The sequence below is a fragment of the Protopterus annectens genome, chromosome 15.part0, assembly GCF_019279795.1.
Source record: "Protopterus annectens isolate FY-2018-M chromosome 15.part0, PAN1.0, whole genome shotgun sequence".
In the NCBI taxonomy this organism is placed as follows: Eukaryota; Metazoa; Chordata; order Ceratodontiformes; family Protopteridae; genus Protopterus; species Protopterus annectens.
This window is the reverse complement of record NC_056749.1, coordinates 256,805,929-256,824,462: the sequence shown is the minus strand read 5'-3', so window position 1 is coordinate 256,824,462 and position 18,534 is coordinate 256,805,929. Positions and strand designations below refer to the sequence as shown.

General features: G+C 41.5%; 1 protein-coding gene across 1 annotated transcript in view; it reads left to right on the top strand.

The window, feature by feature from the left end:
- ATRX (ATRX chromatin remodeler) overlaps window positions 1–18,534 on the top strand; it is a 3,779,564-nt gene that overhangs the window by 1,913,917 nt on the left and 1,847,113 nt on the right. Inside the window, exon 13 of the mRNA XM_044057254.1 lies at window positions 11,154–11,283. Coding sequence (XP_043913189.1) covers window positions 11,154–11,283 — 130 coding nt within the window. The remainder of the gene's footprint in view (window positions 1–11,153; window positions 11,284–18,534) is intronic.

Genomic DNA, 18,534 nt, shown 5'->3' with positions numbered 1-18,534 from the left:
TGCATCAACAAACAAGGAAGAACCTGAGCCGGTCCTTTATGCAAGGAGGCCATGAGGGTTTGGGGGTGGACAATCTCTTTAGACTGCTTTCTGTTTGCAGCACATACCGGGGAAAAATAATGCGCTGGCAGACAGACTCAGCAGATCCATTCTGACAAGTGGTCTCTCAATCCATCAATAGCGAGCAAGATTTTCAGCAGTTAGGGCCAACCTTGTTGTGACCTTTTGCTTCTCCCTTGAACAACAAATGCAACAAGTACTTCGCTCTGATCCCCCTGAAGGAGGAGTCAGAGGGATGCTCCAGTCCACAGTTGGCCCCCAGATCTCCTTTGTTTACCCTTCTCTTCCACTGATTCTGAAATTTCTGCAGAAAGCCAGCAGGTTGAAGAGCTCAGTAATCCTCATTGCTACTTTTGGCCCCATCAGGTGGTGTTCCTTCCTTTCTGTGGTCTCACCTCGTATCCCCATGGATACTAGATCCCAGTCAGGATCTTATTTCTCACCCATCACAGCACCAGGACCCCAATAACCACACCCTCAGATTGACCACATGGTTCCTCCACTTAAAGTAGTTGTAAGAAAGTCCAGTCTAGCTTCCCCAGTCTGTGGCATAGCTTTGGCTTCCCAGAAAGCCTCCACAAAAACGGTTTGTAGCAGTAAATGGAAAAGGTTCTCCATATGGGCTTCTAAGGAAAATATTGATCCTTTCTCAGCACCTAGTTCAGCTGTTCTGCTTTTTCTGAGTTCTCTTTTTCAAGAGGGAGCTAATTTTTCTATTATAAAACTACAACTAGCTGCCATTTCTAATTTCCATATGGTAGAGGGAGTTTCTTCTCTTTTTTCATCAAGATTGTGTAAAGCTTTTATGGAGGGTATATTTTTACTCAGGCCTCCAATAAAGAAGCCTCACCACCATGGGCTTTAACTGTTGTCCTTCAGGGACTTAAACAGAAGCCCTTTGAATAAGCTAGCAGTTGAGACATGAAATATTTTTCCTGGGAAAACTATCTTTCTGGTGGCTATTATTTCAGCTAAGAGAGCATCAGAACTTCAGGGGCTTTCAGCCAAACCTCCTTGTATCATTTTCCACAAGGACAGTGTGTCGCTATGGACTAATCCTTCCTTTTTGCTTAAGGTTGCCACAGAAGCAAATATTAATCACTGAATTCAATTACCAGTTTTCCCAAATTTCTATAATAAAGGAAAGCATATGTTGTACCTTCTTGATGTTCATAGACAGTTTCTTTTCTGCCTCCACAGAACAGAAAAGCAGAAAGTCTGATCAGTTGTTCCTTTCCTTTGCTCCAAATCGTTTGGGTCAGGCAGTTTCCAAAATCACCTTAGCTAATTGGATTACAAGCTGTATTTCTTTAATTTACACTCAAAAGAGTATTGAATTGCCTTGACCCCCAAAAGCCCATTCTACCAGATGTATGGCTACTTCATCTGCTTTTTCTTCTAGAACCTAGATTGATGAAATGTGTGCTGCAGCCACTTGGGCTGAGTCTCATACATTTGTCTGTCACTATAAATTAGTCTCCAAAAGTAGAGCTTTTTTTTGGTTCGACAGTGCTGTGGTATATCCTTGCTTGAGGGCCACCCAGGAGTTACGCAGCTGGGGACTCTGACTCAGCAATGCAAAAGAATGAAACATCAGATTTAGGATTTATGTACTTAAACCATAACTTGGTATTTATGTTGTCCATTTTCATTCTTCCTCATATCCCTCCCATCTGTCTCCCAGCCTTGTCTTCGGGGAAGTTACCTCGAGTTTTTTTTTTTTTTTTTTAAACAGAACCCATCAGTTCCTGGTTTGAGTTCCAAATGATTTTTATTTTCTAATTTTCTCTGTTGGGGCAGCAGACTCTATCTGAGGGGTTACAGATGGTATGATGCATTATGGAAGAGGGAGGAGCTCGAGACTCTGATCTTAGAAATGCATCTGAGTCTGATCCAAGACTCAACAGTGATAAAGAATAAAAATGGACAACACAGATACCAAGTTATGGTAAGCACACAACTCCTACTAACTTTTGATTTTGGCAAATTTTTGAGGTAAAAAGCATGAACTTATTTTCTTGGGGTTGAGTAGGAGATTTGTTTGTTTGAGCCAGTTACAATTACTCCATCAATGAAACACCTCTAGAAGTCATCCCAATAGTAGGTGATCTGGGAACTTTAGACGATGATCTGGCCTTTAATCAACACATGGCTAAGATAGTAAGAAAAGCATTCTTTTTGTGCCTAACTTATGAGTAAGAGTATGGCATCTAGGTCCAAGTAAGTTATAGCAGCACTTTACCTGCCGCTCGTCATACCTTTCATTGAAGCCAGTGCCCCCTTTGGCTTGTATCTAATGAGACACTTGCAGCAATTGGAATGCCCACAAATGTTTCTTACCAGGAGAATTCATAGCATGAAGACTCTGTCCAGCATTGATCGCATAAAGGCTCTGTGTCTGTAGTCTGTCTCCTGTAGGTTGGTGAGAGGGGATATTTGTTTGGCTTACAGGGATTCTTAGACCCTTCCCTGATGGATTTGTTGTGCATGCCCAAAACAAACACCACCAGAAACAGTAGATCCAGGGAGCTGAACTTCACTTGTGGCATAAACAGAATATGGAGGGAGAGAGACCTATGTATCCCAAAGGACCCCCATACTATGGAATAGGCTCCCCATCCTTGTAAAAAACACCCTATTCAAAAGAAACCTTGACAGTTGGATGGGAAATCGTAAATTTACTCCTGGTCTGGCCCCATTGTGACTTATGGGCAGAGACAAACAATAAGAAAAGTATTATCCAAGCTAACACCACCCCCCCCCCAAATCCTTAGTTTTTTTTTTTTTTTTTTGCTAATATTCCTCCCCATAGATGCCCATGATAATTGGGACTCGAATGGTTTGGGATACACAGGTAGGCTTGTAAGGACCCTAGTTGTTGCTGGCCTAGTAACCTGTCACCCTATTACAGGTCATTGAGCCGGGCCAAGATTGGAAAGGCAGATAATTACCCCCCTAGGGAATTTCCTTTACTTCTTTGCAGAGATCTGTACTTATTTTCAGTTGACTGTTGTTCAAGATATGCCAATTCAGGGGTCTGGAGATGACAATACAGCAGAGTGTGTATGTTTAAAGATTAAGTTTAAAGGCAGGCACAGGTGTGTTTATTGGTTAGGCCTTAACCACAACATCACCTCCAGTGATATCTGCAAAGACTTTACACCCAGGACTGTCAGAGGGGAGGGGACATGCCATGCAAGTGCATTAAAACTGCAGGAGTCTAGTTGCATTCATTCATCATTTACATACATACATACAAATGTTTCAAGCACAGGCATTAAAGCCCTTCTAGCTTGCCAATATGCCAAAACTCTAATTCCTATAATAAATCATACTCAAGTTTGGGTCTAATGTAACTAACAAACAGTGACTTCATTATGTTTGATTTCTTAGACTTTTTAAATATTTTTATACAACCTATAGTTCTATAACTATCATTAGCCAATTGGTTGATATGATTAGAAAAACTCCTAGTTGAATCTACCCATATTATACCCAGGTCCTTAAATGAGTCTACAGTTTCAGTCACTGTGTGCTGTATTAAATATTCACCTTTGTTTGTCTCCCAAATCTGATATGCTTAGTTTTTGATGTATTTATCAACATATTATTCTCCTGTGCCCAAATGGTCAATTTAGTCAAATTATTTTGCAGACATGCCTTATCTGTAACACTTGTAATCAGTTTACCTAATTTGAAGTCCTCAGCATATAGACTGTAGAACACCTCAGATGAAAAATTACGGTCTGAAAGATACAATCTAAACAAGTAAGGGCCTAGTACAGAGCCATGTGGGACACCTTGATTGTAACCAAGGATTTCACCTGTCCAGTTGGTGTGTGATGCTTGCCATGTCCTATTTGTAAGCCATGCAGCTATCCATCTTATCAACAGTACATCAATACCTAGTTGTACTCCTTTATTGATCGGTGTTTTGTGCATGACCCTGTCAAATGCTGAAGTTGAAGTTATATAAATCACATCACAGCACAATTTTTTATTCATAGCTGCTGTTAAGTTATAGAACATCATGTTACGGGTGATAATAGATCTATTTTCAACATATGCATGCTGCTATATGGTTTCAAGTCCCAACCTATCCAGTTCTGATAATTTATCCAGTATTACCTTTTCCATTATTTTTCCACAACATAAAAGTAGACTTAAGGGTCTGTATGATTCTGGGTTTGACCTCCTCCCCTTTCCCTTAAAGACAGGTTTAATAAGTGCATGTCTCCAATCTTAAGGAATCTCCCCATATTTATATGACCCAGTGAATAATAGATGTAATGGCAGTGAAAGTTCTTGCTTAAGTGTTTTCAGGTCATTGTTACTAATTCCGTCTCCTCCCTGTTCTTTGTTTGAATCCAGTTTGCACAGATGTTCTTCGTTCCCCATTGCTGCAGTCCTAACTATTGGGTGTAGTCCGCTGTCCAGTCCGGCCGACCAGACCAGAGTAGGCTGCTCGCCGTCGAGGCGCGTTAGACTGACGCCAGCGTCCCAGGGGGTACTAATACTAACCCACGCCATATCCTCAGTCTTTTTGCCGATGGTCCGATGCAGAAGCAGTTTTTTAAGTGTGCAGGTTGGGGCGTTAATATTTTTCCAAACCGAGTTTCAGACCACCGAGCAGGTTGGTTCGGGTACTGCTTTTGGAACATTTTGGTTTTCTTGCCAGGGAAACAGATACCTCATAGGGGATTACCATACCTTGTGTATACCTTTTGTTTGAGCCTGAACGCGGCGTTTTGTGGTTGCTCTCTGTGTGCTACTTAACAAACGACTATTAAGAGGAGGTTAGACTGTGCCAGGTTAGTGTTTGGGAAGCGTTGCAATTATAAAATGCCCGGATGCTCGCTCGCCCGCTCCCCAAGAAAGCGAAGGACAAAACAGCGAAACCTAGGGTTGATGAACCATGTCCGTCGTCGGGGATTTCAGTGGAGCCAGAGGTTTTGCCAGGAGTTTCCATGGCAGAGTGGAGTCTCAGTCTCTGGCAGCAACTTTACTACTGTTACAGGTCAGGAGTCAGGAGGAGGGGTGGCCAGGCTGGGGTCTTCCTCTCTTCCTCTTCCCTTCAAGGTAGTTCTGTTAAGTCCTCTCCTTCTGTTGCTGTTCTTTGAGGTAGCAGAGGTGGCAGCACTTCAGTGGGGCTTCCTCTTCTCCTAGCATTTTACCTAAGAAACATATGAGAACATAGCCTAAAATGGCAGAAGATTTGATTACTATGATTAGAGGTTCTATGCCCCTCCTGATAGAGGCCTAGGGTGGAACCGAGTTTGATAGTTTTGAACAGTGTTCAGAGGCTTCTGAGTCTTCTATGGAGGATTGATTTGCAGACCTAGTATCCTACTTATTCTGATTTGTGATGATTCCACTCTCCCTCCCCCTCCTGAGGATTTTTTCTTCTTTTTTTTCAGAGACTCTGCATCCATATGGGGGGACTTGGAAGAGCCAGGAGCTCTGATTTAAAAAAGGCTTAGGAATTCTTGTTTTTTTTTTGTTTTAGGCCCCCCCAGCATACCCCCCTCCTGTGTTGAGATGTTTTTGCAGAGGCTTCCTGAACCCTGATTTCTTGCCTCCTGCTCCTGTTAAACCTGATAGGTATTATAGGGTGCCGAAGCTCATAAGTATGTTGTTAACAGCCCTAGGGCTGACCCAGAAACTGTTTCTCAGGGGGCCTAAAGGGGTGTTAGCCTCTGTGGTTAAAAATCCTGTTCCCACTGATAAAGAGGCTAGGGCTTTGATAGGTGGGGGAAAAGAAAGTATACTCTTTCCCACTCTAGCCATGAGAGCTTGAATTGTCAGCATGCTAAAATAAATAAAAAAAATTATCTCTATCTCATTTCAAAATCTAAGGTGGATGCTTTGGCTTTGGCGGAAGTAGTTGAGTGAGTTGAGTTGCTAGTTCGTGTCCATGTGTCTGGGTAAGCATTGCTGCAATGTTGCAATGTGGTTTTGATGCTGTACAGGCCTCCTGGTGGCTGCTTCTCTCTTCTGCATGCCTGGTTGAGGCCTGGTTGGATCTGGTGAATTCCAGCTGAGCATTTAGAGACAAGGATTACAACAATTCTCTTTACAGTCTGATGTGTTGTGTGGTTGTTGTTTGGAAGCAAATGGAGGACAAATGTTTACAAAGCCAAGGAGGAAATTTTTTTAAGCATTTGCAGGCTAAAGAAGTTTAGTAGAAATTGGCCTGCTAAGGGGTGGACATATCCTGCTTATGATTCCCAGTAGTCAGGGGGGGAGACGCGGTAGGCAGGCTCAGGGTCAGGGTTCTTTCTGGAGAAGGCGTAGAGTTCACCTGCTCAGACTTCTGGTGAGGGTCCAGGGGCAGGCAGGTGTCCAGAAGACCCTTTTTCCTGCTTTTTCAGATGCTGGCCTTCAGCTCCCTTCAGAGCTTTTTCAGGAAGACTCAGTTCTTTCAAAGAAAATTGGGATTTAATTACTCAAGACAGATGGGTGTTATGTCAAGCTTCACTCTCTTCATCTAACAGCTATTGCATTTTGTTATTCCCATCATGGCAAGGAGATTCCCAGCTGGGATTAGGCCTCATTCCACTAGGGCTACTGCCACTTCAACAGCATTTCTAATTTAAGCAGCTACTTGGAGTTCAGTGCACTTTCTCTAAGCATTATCACCTTCCTATCTACTCTAAGTCTAGCTGGTTTTGCCACAGCTGTTTTGAGGCATGTTGTCAGCTCCTGCTTCTTTATGATTTGCCAGCCTCCCTTACCTCTGCTTTGGGATTCTGAACATAGTACAGTTTTGTACCTACCATAAATGTAGATGTTCGAGGATCCCCATTGCTGCAGTCCAATTTACCCTCCCTCCCCTCTGTGTTTAGGGGTGGTTGTGTAGGTGAGATTACATGCTGATATTTTTGTATATATTCTTGTATATATTGTATATATTTTTGGTGCAGGTATTTTGGGCCTTGTCTTTTTAGGGTCTTCTGACATCTGGGGCAAGAAAAGACTGAGGATATGACGTCGGTTATGCGCAGTACCCTGGGACTGGCGCGACCAGTCTATAATGCCTTCTGACCGACGTCCCTATATTACCTACTGGACAGCGGACTACACCCAATAGTTAGGACTGCAGCAATGGGGATCCTCGAACATCTACATTTATGGTAGGTACAAAACTGTACTTTCTTTTTAGTATAATCTAATTTGATTCCAGTATCTGAGGTTACCTGGGTGTCACTAGGACAACTTACCACCCCTTTTGTGGAGCCAAACTGTTTTGCATATGATTTTGTAAATATATAATCTTTTGTATCTGAGAATAAATTTTAGAATCTGCACACAGTTTATCAATTTGTGTATCTGTACTCCTTCCACATCTTATGTATCTATAAAACGGTTTCCTATTATGCTCAATATCTTTACATAAATGTTCTTCAAATTGTTCTTGATCTTGTCTAACACAATGCTTAATCTGTTTGTCCAGCTCATTTATTTCAGTTTTCAAAGTTGTAGTTCAACCTGTCTTCCATTTCTTATATTTTTTGTCTCTCACCTTAATCAGGTATCTTGTTCTTATGGAAATATACCCCCCTGATGTTGTGTGCCTAGATCATGATGTTAACCTTTTTGCACTCAAACAATTTCTCTTTCAAAACTTTCCACATTCCATATGCAGTTTTTCCACTGAACACCTCACTCCAGTTAGTTTTATATAACTGTTTTGCTTCCCTATAATCTGTAATTAACCTTCTGTGCATTGGTTTAGATTTCAGTTTGGCAGAATTGTCTAGCAATAAATTAACCTTTATGACCCCATGACCACTGCACATAAATGGTGGTAAAACTTGACTTGAAGTTACAGTAATTTGTTTGGGAACACAAACATCTAGTACATTTCGTCTCCTGGTAGGTTTTTGTCAGTCTGAAGCATTTGTTGTTCCTGAATATACTCTGTGAATAATTTCTTTACTAACTTTGTTGAATTAATATTATTCCAGTCTGTTTCTGGTAAATTTAAGTCTCCAGCTAATATTATTCTTCCCTCCTGTGTTTCATGTAAGAAATGTATGAATTCCTCTAGGTCATCTGCACTTGACTTTGGTGGTCTGTACACTTCAACAATTGTTATATGTTTCAGGGTAGTCTTTATTGTCACAGTTACACAGTCTATAGTACTGGTATTATCATTAAACATGTAATAATCACAAGTCTCATAACTATCTTTAATCCCTGTCATAACACCTCCACCTGATTTTTTGTTAGAATGTCTGTTACAGTAAAAACATTTATACCCTGACAGAACTGGTTTCTAGTCATTGTTCTTTAACCATGTTTCACAAACTATAACAAAATCAATCTTGTGGGAACGTAGCAAATTTTCTAATAATAAAAACTTTACTATTAATGCTCCTAGCATTAACAACCATCAGAGATGCGTCAAATGTTGCTATCTGTGAACTGTTACATTTTTGACCTGGCAAAAATCCTGGCTAGTGTTTGTCAAATATTGCTAAATATCTGCTGTAAAAATTATCTTCCCCGATCTAGACAAATGCACACCATCCTGTCTGAACACGTGTGCCCAAAAGAAGGCTTGGATGCTCTACACATTTCCACTTTTTAAAACGGGACATTTTTTCCATGTAGGTGTTTATCCAAAAAATCTTTTCATTCACAGTGACCTGACTATCCTTTGTATAGGTGATTTGTGAAAAATATGTCCTAACACCAGTACAAGCTTTACTATCTAGGAGGGCTCTCAGTTCTCGACTAACAGTCAGAGAATCTTTGTTGGTGACATCATTTGTACCAACACGAATAAAAACAGATCCGTACTTCTTTACATTAAGGCGTTCCAAGGCTTGTTTCACATCTTCTATTTTTGCTCCTGGAAGCATAACACTACGCAATGTTCATTATCATCTCTGCAAATGTAAGCATCAGTTTCTCTAATAACTGAATCTCCAATTACAAGTATATCTCTGCTGACCATCTCTGAAGAATCTTCAGCTTCTAATACAGTCATTTCTGCTCTATCAATTGTTACAAAGGATAGATCTTCATCACTATTAGTCTTATTAATTCCACTGTTTTCATTGCTTATTAAATTCTCATTCAGCTGGCATTGTAAATCCACAGCTTGAGCCATGTAGTCAACATCTGTCTTTCTCTTCTTTTTTCTTACAGTAATGTTCTTCAATCCTTCCACGTTCAGTTTTGATTACTTCCTTTTCACCTGCCCCTTTCTCTTTTTTATATATTTTCCATTGGAAAAGGGATGCCTTTTTCTGTAGACTGAGGGTTTTCTGATAGACGGATATCTTTATTCCCGGTCACAAGTGTGTTGCATAACAAAGCAGAATCCTTTTTACTACGTATTCTCTTTCCTTTACAGTCATTAGGCAGTTTCTTTTTCTTCCTTGTTATTTGTTGAGAACTTCTTCCTTTCTTTCTTTTTTTGTTTCCTTCTAAACAAACCGGATCTTCAGATTGCTGCGTACTTGAATCCACAATTCCAGAGTTCTCCGGGGCCTCATCATGTTTCTAGGAGTTGAATGTTCTTTGCATAAAACAGATGCATCATTTCCTAAATCTGTTCTATTTGTTCTATGCCTAACATTATTTAGTTCATCAGTCCAGTCATTAGTATATGATACAACAGTTCTCCGAGCCATGCCAATTGCACATGTGCAGTCATCATCAAGTCGAAATTTGCTTCTAACAATGGTAAGCAATTCATCCAACTTTTGACACGAGGAACAAAGATCACCAGTGTTATCAGCTGTTACCTTTAAATATGCATAGCATTTATTACACTGTACAAGATACTTGTGCATTAGCAAATCTTGAATTACATACTCATTTAAGGAATCTATATTCAGCTTTAATTGAATAAAATATTGCAAAGAAAAAAAAATTACACAAAGTCAGTAGCAAAGAATTCAAAGGAACTTAAATCAACTTCTATGCCAAGAATTATACCAGCAATATCATTTGTCCATGGTGTCTAACAAATGCCCCACATTAGAAGACTTGCTACAGGTCGTTGGCATTTGATGCTGCAGGGCCTTCTGAGCCTGAAAATACTTTTAACAAGGAGGTGTTTGTCCAGCCCCTAGGTCCAGTGTCAAAAAGAACCTCCTGCCCCTGCTGAGGCCCGTCTGAAGCTATTGTTTGATGACTAAAGACATTAAACAGGACTGAACTTAAAGCAACTCTGTCTTATGGATGACCACACACCTGGAGAGAAACCTCCCCTCATTAAAAGTGAAAAAGACTTGCATACCCCTTGTAGTAGTGGACGATGATGAATTGTCATACAAGCACTCTATAGTGCATAACTCCAATAAACGGCCTAGGTTGGAGTTTAGGAGGCCTCAGCCAGATGCTTCTTCAGCAGCAGCACTAGGCAGGTTCTCCTTAGCACATAGTGTTTTGACCATTTTATAGGGCTGACAGGATAAGCCAAACTGTCAGTGTTGGTCTAATACTATTTTAAAGGTAGATGAAATACTTCACCTGTTCTTGTTAAGGCAAAAGAAGGCTTTTGACTTATTAGATGATGACCCCCAGTCAAAAGCCAGTGGCAGTCCTCAACCCCCTCATACAGAGAGCACTGCTGAAAAACAGTGTGTGTTTGAAATTAACAGGGACCAGGCTGGACAGCCTTTTACTGCCCCAAGAGACCAAATTTTACAAAGTGCAGAGGCACCACTGTTTGTTTTACAAGAATCCAGGATCAGACTCAGATACTTTCTCCTTGGATGCACCCACTAAATGGGCAATCCCCAAAGAAGCACTTTGGCAGACCTCTCAACCATACCGATTTACTCGGTTTGTACCGAGTTTTGGGGTCCAAATGAAGGGGTGCCATGATTCCAGAGTGGCACCCCTTCATTTCTGATTTTTTTCTTTTAGTTTTATTAATTTTTTCAAAGTTCACGCTGTCAGAACTGACCTCATCACGTGCGCAATGACGTCAGCTCCGTCAGGGCTATCAGCCAGTCGGAATTGAGCTCCTTGAGCTCACGTCGTCATTTCCGGCAAGCGGGAAACATTTGGATCATATTAGCAGCAGCAGCATGTATTCTGCATTTATTGGACCGTTTTGGATTTGGATATAGCAGCCGCAAGAGCGAGCAACAAGCAGGAGCGGATTTATTTCAGCGAGCAGCTGCAGGACTGTTTTATGGCAGCCGTGGATTTATTTCAGTGAGCAGGACCATTTTGGAGTTGGATGTAGCAGCCGCAAGAGTGAGCAACAAGCAGGAGTGAATTTATTTCAGCGGGGCAGGACTGTTTTATAGCAGCCGCATCCCGTATTTTGGGGTAAGCAGGTTTGGTATTTGTGTGTGTGTTGGGGGGTGACTGGTGGTGTTTGTGTGCTTGTTTGTGCTGGTGGTAAAGTTTGTAGCTCTGTAGAAGGAGGTATATGTTTGGTTAAGGCACAGAGGTCAGTGCTCAATGACCCACCTTGAGCTTAGCAGATAGCTACATATATGTACTTGCACTGAATTAATGTTACAGTTTTGTGGGACCAGAACGTCAGAAAACACCAAGTAAAAAATATTGAAAGTTGTAGAATGAAATTTTAAATTTAAAATGGATTATATAAATAGCCCAAGTAAATATACTTCTCATTGCTAGGACCAACTAGTGTCCTGAATAATAAATATCAAGAATATTTAAGAAAGAGGAAATGAAGAGGTTTTACTATTTAGGAAGCTTGTAATAAAAGCTCGTGTAAGCACCCCAACTTGAGGTCAATATGAATACAGACAAGAAGAACACCTTAATTATACAGAAATGCCAATACAAGTAGTAGATGGCTTGCAGGGCAGAAATATGTCATGTATTTCCAGAGAGCTGAAGACTGCCTGTATTGTATATTGTTGATGCTGAGTGAGATCCTCCAATTATAAGTCCTCAAGGTAATAAACAAGTACTCGGGAGCAAGGGCTCACCGGACCATAATACAACAAGAAAGGCTCCAAAATATAATGTGTGTGTGTGTGTGTGTGTGTGTGTGTGTGTGTGTGTGTGTGTGTGTGTGTGTGTGGTACAGGAAGGTCGCAGAGGTTAGCAGCTTTGAATAAACAGTATTCTAATCATTTAATTTACATAAGTTTGCCATGCAGTACAAAAATAACAGCTGTAAAATGCAAGAACTAAGTAACCCAGAAATGTTACAATATATTATAAATGTACTGCAGACAGTTGCGAAGAGCTATAAACAATTAGTGTGTTTCAAAAATGGCAACTCCACCATCCAGATGTCTGTGGTTGGCATATGATGCCATAATCACTGTCTGTGAATGAAGAAGGATATGGGATGTGCAACAGGAAGTCCCAACAAATTAAAAAATGCACACAACTCACTTCATAAGCACACACAAAGTGGTTTGCAGAACTAAGGTAGCTCGCTGCAATGAATGTTTCTCATGAAAAATGCAGAATAGACCACAGACTTGTTTTAAATCTGTTTGTTGAACAAATACTAGATTCATGATGCTTCCTTTCTTTATGAGTTTTAGAATGTGATTTTGAAGAGAGAGTTAACAGATGGTAAGATAGATGGAGTGGTCTGAGATAGGTAGACAGCCAATGCCTGTTCAGTGAGTTGCTGAGCATTGGGGAAGGATTGAAGTGACTGTGTGAGTGAAAAGCTGTGTGAATGGTGCTTTGTTGAAAAACAAGTCCTAAAGTAATTTAAAGCTTATTTTTGTGTAGGGCCAGCTGTATTATACAAGGAATATAAATAAAGTCAGGAAGGCGCATCAAAGAAAAGAACACGTGTATGTTTCTTGTTTTGTGTGCAAGGGGCCAAAACAGCCCAAAGGTAATCTTTATCCACCACTGGCCAGATGCATTTTCTTTGGATGTGGTGTGTGGGTTTCAATGCTATTTCAATGAATGTAAGTTTCAAGGACAGAGAAGCTTTAATGCCAAGTCTATTTTCATTGTGAGACAGCATTGCTTTGTTTAGCAGATGTCTGTTAGTGTTTGTGCATTGTTTTGCTGCAAAATGTACAAATAATATCCAAATAATTGTAGAAGTAAAGCAGTATGCTATGCGCACATTAGTGTTTATGGTAAATGGGGAGAAATTGCCAGGTAATGGGACATTGGAATGGCTGCAGGGGGGACTCTGGTGACATATTTTGGTTGTCTGTTTTTCAGTTTGCGTTTGAAAGTTGGTATCCCACAGTTCCATTATGCAATTATGTATGCAAATTAGATGTTAATCAGCGTACCGATTTGTATCTATTTTTCACAGGCATTGTCCAGATTTTTGATGATTCCAGGTTGAGAGGTAAGCACTTTGGCTTCTGGACAGGTATAGCAAGAGGGTTTATACCTCAGCTACATTAGCTTTATAGAGCACATAACTGTCTGGCTCATACCCTAAAGTTTCTGGAATTACAGTGGCGCTTGATTGGGCTAAAGTGGCCTAAAAGTCAGCTTACCTTATGCAGAGATCCATTCATTTTAGCATATGCAGTATAATGTGCCAGGAATGCTGCAGATCCAGAAGTGCTGCTACTGACATAGTGTAAAAATACATGACTGGTTCCACACACAGCTCTTAGCTGAGGATATAATGACCAAACTCCTCAGTATACCTCTGAACTAAGATTCACTCTTTGTTTCTTAAGCTTGCAAGGAATTTGAGTCTGGAGGAACTGAAAAGAAGGGAGATAAATGTTTCCGTATATTTCATTCTCTTGTCCTAAATATAATAAGAATTACCCTAATAAGCAGAAAAACTGATGAAGGCTGGACATTGGTTCGGCTGAAAGCGCTCACGTTTATTTGGAAGTAATAAACCATTTTAGTTAATTTTAAGCTGTCTTCGATTGATTCCTACTCGTTTTTCTTGTGGTTTCGTATAATAAGAATTACCCTAATAAGCAGAAAAACTTTTATATGAAATTGGGAAAAGATAAAAAGCTGAAAGAGAAAACCTTTTACACAGAAAAGGGCAAGATGATAAAGTGAGCTAGGGTTACAGTAATCCCCCCCCAATAAAGATCAGCTGTGATTACCCAGACCAAAATCCTCATCCCCATCCTCAGTGACCCTACCCCATTATATCTTTCTGGGAGATAGACTTGTGGCATTATTAATGTTTCCCACATTTCCATTTTGGATCTGAAGGGTGGCTGCGGCGGTGCAGTGGTTAGCGTTGTCGCCTCACAAGAAGAGGTTCTCTGGTTTGATTCTCGGCTGGGGTGCCTTCTGTGCGGAGTCTGCATGTCCTCCCTGCAGTCACATGGGTTTCCTCTGGTTTTCTACCATACTCTAAAGACATGCAATAGGTGGGTTGGGCAGTCTAAACTGGCTGTAGGTGGGAAAGTGTGTGTGTGTTGGCTATAAAATGTCCAGCCTAATACCCATGACAGTATTGTGTTTACTCTCTCAAAGAAGTGCACACATTGATGTAACAACAAATGCTAGATTCAGCTGCTCTACTCAACATAGAATGCAGAAATATTGTGAGCATATTTTGCAGAAATGGTGGCAGTTGGTAGCTCTTTATGTGGAGATAATTGGAAGGGTCTTTCTCAAAGCCCAGGCATATTTTGGAAAATCAAAAGGACAACCACTAGAAGGTCAGAACTAGGCCTCAACCTCCATGATGGCAAGTTCATTGTCCAGCTACCCCCAGAACCCTTCAGGGTGAGAATTTTAGTTTTTTTTTTTTTGGAAAGGATACAAGTCTGAAATAGTTTGTCCTTGACCTTGGTTGAGGACCTTGAACTCAAGTGAATTGTGCCCTTTCTTCTTTCCATCAAGAGGTATATCCCAAGATCTGCTGTCAGTATTCATTCTGTCCTCACGAATGGGTTTGGATCCAATCCCTTGGAGCCGACTCAGCCGATGCTACAGCTCGCAGCCACCAGATCTTGAGATTCTTCCTTATCCACTATGCACCGTACCTACCCAACTACCTCAGATCTCAATTGCCACTTCCAGCTAACTGACATGGTTTACCAGTCTCTCCTGAGCTGCATTAGATAAGTAAAGCTTTTTCTTGGTAATTTCTCTTATTGAGCATTTGTTTTTCCTTAGTTTACCTTGTAATGGTTTAGTCTTTACTGTTTGTGGTTATGATCTTTCTTTCTGTATTCTCCATTGCCTTTATGACTTAGTTGCATTTCTGACATACCATTGTTGGTATTTCTTTGCCTCCTCTTCTCTTCTACTACTGTTGAGGGTTGTAATCTTTGCCTGCTTTTCTTCAGTCTCCTTTCGTACCTTGTATCTTTAGATACTCTCCTTCTTGCAACTTGGTCATAGTTCTTATCATTGGTGGTATTCTTTCTCCTCCTTCCTTCAGCCTGTTTAAAAAAAAAAAAAAAAGTTACTTTCTATTTTCACTCCTTATCTATTGATTTTTCACGTATAGTTATTGTGAAAATACATCACATGATGAGAGAGACAAAGCTGCAGGTTATAAGAAATGTTCCAGATGATAAGTTGCCTGTCTTGGACGCGCACACACACAGTGTGTGTGTACTGCCTGGGTCTATTACACTTAACTGCTCAGTTTGTCATGGATTTATTCTGCAAGCCTTAACTGAAAGTAAAAATAAATTGATATTAAAAGGTCTCCTTCCTTCCTCCTTTGGAGAAGCCATATTCTCATCTCCAAAGTTGAAGCCTTCTTACCTCATCAAAGTCTTCCTCAGACTCTTCACGGAAACAGAGTAATAAACATCCGGTCTCAACCCTGGGTCAGAAAAAGATGAAACTGTCAGTTCCGACTGCCCCTTTGGATCCTAAGACTTCTAAACAGGGTATTACGGTTCCTGCACAATCCAGATCAGATCAAGCAGAATATTTGAATCTGTGTTGTCCTGTACTAGATATTTCTCTGTCAGTTGACCCAGTACCAGACAAGCATCCATTCCTTTTTTTTTTATATATATATATATATATATATATATATATATACAGAGACCAGCATCCCGGGATCCTCCATTTACTCTGCTCATTCTAGTAATGTCACAGAAGAAGCTATGGAGAGAAAGATTCTCTCTGCTCAGGGGCAGATTGGTCTTCCTTCAGTGGCTACACCACTGGGTCAGGTTGTCTGACTTTCCATCACACGACCCCTGCAAGTTTCTGCTCTCACACCATCTGCTGTCTTAGAGTTTCAGGATCCCAGTTGTCCAGATCCGTCAAGTCTCAGGTCTGAGGAGCTCATTTTCTTCAGATCCGACATCATCTCTGAAACCTCATATCTTTTCGGATCAGGAGAGCTCATGGAGCTGAAGCCTGCCTGCCAGGTCTGGAATGCAGCATTCGACTGTTCATTGGCATTGGACAGTTGGGCTCCAGCTTCCTGCTCAGGGACATTGCCGATGGATCGGAGAAAGGGGACAATTCAGAAACCCAGTTTCTCGGATCAGAACCTCCCTCACTGGCTCCTCCAAGCTCTGCCTTCGAGGCTGCAAAGAGAGTGTTCACTTGCCTCATCAACCTTGATGATGTCACTCCCTTCATATCCACCCTATTCTGCCATGATGCCCCATCATCTGGAGCCTCAATTGCTCTCTCCAAGGGGACATCCTGTACTGAAACCTTAAGTTTATTCTCAGGGAATTTTGATTTCCTCTTCCGACACTTTCCCAGAACATCCCATTGAGGAAGTTTGGGTTTGTGAAGGGCCGATCTTGTCTCCTGAATCTGATTGACTTCTTTGAATCAGTCTTCAGAGCTGTGGACGAGGGTAAGGCCCGTCCACACAGCCTATCTGGACCACGCCATGGCCTTTGCCACCATCCCCCACTCTGGAATCATAGATAAACTTACTAAGCTGGGCATAAATCCCTACGTCACTCGATGGGTTGCCAACTGGCTTACTGACAGAACCCAGACTGTAAAAGTAGCCGACTCCAAATCCATCGCCAGACAAGTGGAGTACCTCGGGGTTCAGTCCTGGGACCACTCTTGTTTGGCATCTACTTCTCTGAAGTACAGGCCAACACTAAGAGACTCTGGCTAACAAAGTTTGCAGATGACTGCAAACTGGGAGCCATTATTGAATCCCCAAATTATGTGGATATTCTACAAAAGGGCCTTACAGAAACAGCTGCCTGGTGCAAGAGCTATGGGCTCAAGCTTAATGCCAAGGAATGTATAGTTATCCCCTTTGGAAAAAAACATGTACCCATGAATTACTACATAGGTGGTAGGACACTAAACATCGAAAGTGTGATGAGAGACTTAGGGACACAGGTGGACAGTGGTCTCACTTTTGATAACCACATCGCCACAACAGTCAGGAAATCCTATGTGGCACACCTCATCACTAAGGGCTTTTCATCCAGAAAAAGAGGTCATTGTCCCACTGTACTCATCCCTCATTAGACTCATTATAGAGTATAATGCCCCGTTTGGTATGTACCTCACAAGACATCTGCAACAGCTGGAAAGGCCACAGAAATACCTCACTAAAAGAATCATAGGCCTAAAGCAGATTCCATATGCTGACCGTCTAAAAAAAACTGCAGCTATACTTTGTGGCATATCGTCTACTCAGAGGCGATCTCTACTTAACATACAAGGCCATGTCAAACCCTGAGCTGTTGGACATGCCCCACTTAAAGAAATCTCAATCCCTCAGAGCCACACACTCCAGGGATCTAAACCTTATCACAATGAACAAAACATGCTGGAGGGATAGGTTCCTGACCCATAGACTCCCCATACTCTGGAATAGACTGCCCATACATGTCAAGCAGAGCGCTTCACTGGCCCTCTTCAAAAGGAACCTTGATGATTGGATGGGAGATAGTAAATTCATCCTGGGGATCATGTCAGTCGCCCTGCTAGACAGGGACCCAGTGAAGTGAATATTATGGGAAGAAATATCCAGGGAATTGTTATGGCTAGGCTTGCATAGGCCTTAGAGCCGATAGCCTAGTACCAACCTATGAAGTACACAAGAAAATGACTTGCAAGAGTAAGCACCTAGAATCCCCACAGGAGTCCATCACCAAAGACATGGATTTCTACTAATGTGAGGGTCCCCATGGTCACCTCCTGAAGATGTTCCCTTTGGAGACGTACTAGAAGTCCTGAAACAGAAAGGTAGGTGGACATCTTTCAACCCTACGCTGGTGGAATCCGTTCTTCTAGAGGCATTCGCTACAGGACCTTCTACTTCCTGGGTGACTCCGCCCGGCAATGAGCTTATGGACATGATCTCTAGGTGGACATGGAAGGAGCCTGACTCCACAGAACCAATACCTTGGAGATTGGACAGGATTATGGCACCACCTGCGGACAGACAGTTTTGAGGGAAAGGGGTTCTAGTTGATGCCATGGTCATTGCAGCGACCACAGAGAAGGACCTAGCTGATGAGTTCCAATGACCATACTCCCAACAGGGAGTTCTGAGCGGTGGACAGACTGGGGAAAGTGTGTCTTTGCTTCAGCGACATTTGCATTATGATCACTGAACTACCTGGCATATTATGTTAAACTTCCGAGAGA